At 60.4% G+C, this 3,221-nt stretch overlaps 1 protein-coding gene across 1 annotated transcript in view; it reads right to left on the reverse strand.

Annotated features, from left to right (window-relative positions):
- Positions 1-2,295, reverse strand: part of KLHL21 (kelch-like family member 21) — a gene marked incomplete at its 5' end in the record, with an annotated part of 3,709 nt that extends 1,414 nt beyond the window's left edge. Inside the window, one exon of the mRNA XM_010142155.1 lies at positions 1,890-2,295. Coding sequence (XP_010140457.1) covers positions 1,890-2,295 — 406 coding nt within the window. The remainder of the gene's footprint in view (positions 1-1,889) is intronic.
- Between the last annotated feature and the right edge of the window lie 926 nt (positions 2,296-3,221).

Here is a 3,221-nt window from a genome sequence, read left to right on the forward strand (position 1 = left end):
GCTGTGGCAGAGACCCGCGTCCTGCGGGTCCAGGTTCCTCAGGCCGCTCTGGCTGTGGTGCCAAGTGCTTCAGGGACTGCAGGAGATTCCCTGCTGCTCTAGAGGCTTAAGCCTCCGTGCACCCAAAGAAACAGCACCCCTGCTGCGGGACTTTTTGCCAATGGCAGATTTAGAGGGGCCGGGGACCAAGGGAAGAGCTGACGGGGCAGCCCAGTCCTCCCAGACCTCTCCCATCTGCCCTTCCTCGTGAGGTGGGAGGCGACAGTGACAGCTGAGGGACATGGGAATGCGAGGAGGCCGAGGTCAGGAGAAGGCCCAGCAGCTGCTCCAAGACAGTCCCGTTACAGAGGGAGTCAGAGGCTGCATGAACAGCTCGCTGCCTCTGTATCTACTGTGACATCGTGCACGGCCATACGCGGGTGGGTGACAGGGTGTCACTGGCGATTGGTGACACGAGCCTGAGCAGGGAAGGGAGCGACAATGCACGACAAACTCACCCACAGCAGCGGGGTCTGTTCAGCAACTGCAACTTCCAGGCGCGTGGGAGACCCGCCTGCTGGGCCCGTGGGGAGCGGGGACACGCGCCACCACGCTCTCAGAGCCTAACCGAGGCACCCGCACACTGCACACCAGTGTCCTCAACGAGACTTACTGGTGTCCCCGGGATGGACCAACGTCCACCTGCACAAAACAGGCTGAAAACCCCGATGAGCTGGAGGGGACACTGGGGACACAGCTCCTGCCACACAGTTCCGGGCCAGCACCTCCCCTCCCGTCTCGGCTTCAGCTCTAAGGAGGACATGGCCTCGCTGCTGCTCTGTAGTTACAACACCAGTCCCGCCAGCGGGGACCATCAGAAGCTTTAGTCTGAGCTGTTAAAACTAACAGGGGGAGAAAAACCTGACCCCGATAATCTCCTTGTGAACTCCTGATCAGAAGCGACCAGAAATCCCGCAGTGTCAATCACCGGTACTTTAAAATGGGTCAGAGAAAGGAAAGCCTGTAGACCCGGCTTGTGCCACGCAGCCCAGCAGCGAGAACCCCCTGCCACGACCTCCTGAAAAGCTGGTGACTCGCTCTGCAAACTGCTGCCCAGAGCAAGACGCTGGGCTGGGCCCAAACGGATCAAACAAAAGGTCCCGAGTCGAAGCTGCTGCTTCACCCAAAGCTGAGGGAGCTGCAGGGAAGAGACGTGCCTGGGGTCCGGCACAGGAGCCCGCCTGCTCTGCGGAGGAGCGCCTCGGGCTGCCCTTCGGTTTATTTTTAATGGAAAGGGTAACGGAGGCGTCTGCACCACCAGGACACTTCAGAGGGGTCGTTAACTCCCAGTTGGGAAGGACGCTTAAAAATAGTGACCAATCACCTCTCCGTCACTCCTCTTATCTCTGCCGAGACGGGGATGTTCTCTCCTCGCGACGGTTTAACGGTTTCTGGGAGCTTACTGGCTTATTTATAGCAACGAGGGGGGCGGGACCAGGAGCCAAGAAAACCGAGAAGGCTCTTTCCAAGCAGCGCTGCTGACCGCAGCCATATTTACACCTGGCTGCTCCCAGCCTGCGGGTTCGGCGGCAGACCGCTGCACAGTCCTTGAAGCAGCTACCCCAGGAGCAAAGGACAGAGGGGGGGCGGAAAAATATTTACGCCTGGCTGCTCCCAGCCTGCGGGTTCGGCGGCAGACCGCTGCACAGTCCTTGAAGCAGCTACCACAGGAGTAAAGGACAGAGGTGTGGCGGTTTTCAGACCCCTGGCACCATCCGGGGAAGCTCTGCCACACTTTCCCAACCCAACGCTTTCCTACGACTGCCCGCAGAACCCTGCTGCCTTCCCGGGGAAGGCTGGGGCTCGCTCCGAGGGGCTGCGGGGAGGGCGGTTATGGCTCCTGCACTCACCTGATGAAGTACATGAGGCCGTTGAGCGTGACGGTCTTTGGGGCGAAGGACCAAGGAGGCAGGTGGCCGCAGTTCACCAGGGACCAGAGGTCACTGTCGGGGTCGTAGCACTGCATGACCATGGACTCCTTGCCGGCCAGGGAGCCGATGGCAAAGAGCTTGCCGCGGCAGGAGGTGGTGGAGCAGTTGTCCATGGGGTACAGCATGGGCTGCAGGGCCTCCCAGCTGTCCAGAGAGTGGTCGTAGCGCTCGGTGCTGTCAGAGGCGATGACGTAGAGCAGCCCATCCAGCACCGCTGAGCTGTGGTACTCCCTGGCTTTCAGCATGGGGGACACCTCCGTCCACTCGTTCACGCTGGAGTTGTACCTCCAGACGCAGTCGTAGAGCCTCGACCCGTCCGACCCGCCTGTGGCACAGCACACCACGTTTCAGCAGAGCGTTCCCAAAGGGAAGGACTATGAGGCGCCAGAGGAGGGGGCTTGCCTCAGGACTGGGATCTCCATCACGTCCTCCAGCTACACCTTCCCAAGACCCACCACCCCAACTCCTCCTGCGCTATGGAAATGTTTCTGTGCTGGGACCACAGCAGCGTGCGCTGCAAAGACTCGAACAGACGTTCTGCACCGCCTCTGCCCCCACAGGCCACGAAGGATTTCGCTCATGCTGTTCCTCGTCTGCACCCAGTCACAACTCTAAACAAGTCTCCCAGGTTTGACTACCCCCATCCTTCCAAATACCCGCCCATTTTGCACCCCCAGACCCACCTGGGATTCTCCGAAAGCTCCCAGGGGACGCGAGGGCGACTGTGTGGCAGCCTTTCAGTTTTACAGCCACGTTTACACACCCGTGTCACCCTGACACATGTAATTCCCGCCCCAGCGGGCTGCACGGAGGCAGGAATTGTGCTGGGGAAGGCACCGTGACTCACGGGCACTGGCTCGGGAACCGGGGGCTTTCTGACTCGCCTCTGCCTCGAGCACACGCCTGGCTTGTGATTCATGGGGCTCTGAGCCCAGTCACCTTCTCCGCAGCCAGAAATCCAACACCCTCAAGGCACTCTTGTCCCGCAGAACAAGAAAATCCCACCAATGCAGGACCTGTGACTTCTGCCCGCGTGCTCGGGAATGTTAGTCATGACAAAACACCTCCCGGACTGAGGCCAGCTGCTAAATCCAGCACCAGGAGTCCCTATGCCCGTCTTCAGCCGGACGGAGCCCAGCAGGGTTCCGCACCCTCCACCGCCCCGAGAGAAGCCAAGTGCCGCTGCTAGAACCCACGTGCACTCAGCAGCAATCGCAGCACTGCTGCTTTTGTGTCTTACCGGTGACGTAG

Source organism: Buceros rhinoceros, unplaced genomic scaffold (genome assembly GCF_000710305.1).
Source record: "Buceros rhinoceros silvestris isolate BGI_N320 unplaced genomic scaffold, ASM71030v1 scaffold40118, whole genome shotgun sequence".
Classification (NCBI taxonomy): domain Eukaryota; kingdom Metazoa; phylum Chordata; class Aves; order Bucerotiformes; family Bucerotidae; genus Buceros; species Buceros rhinoceros.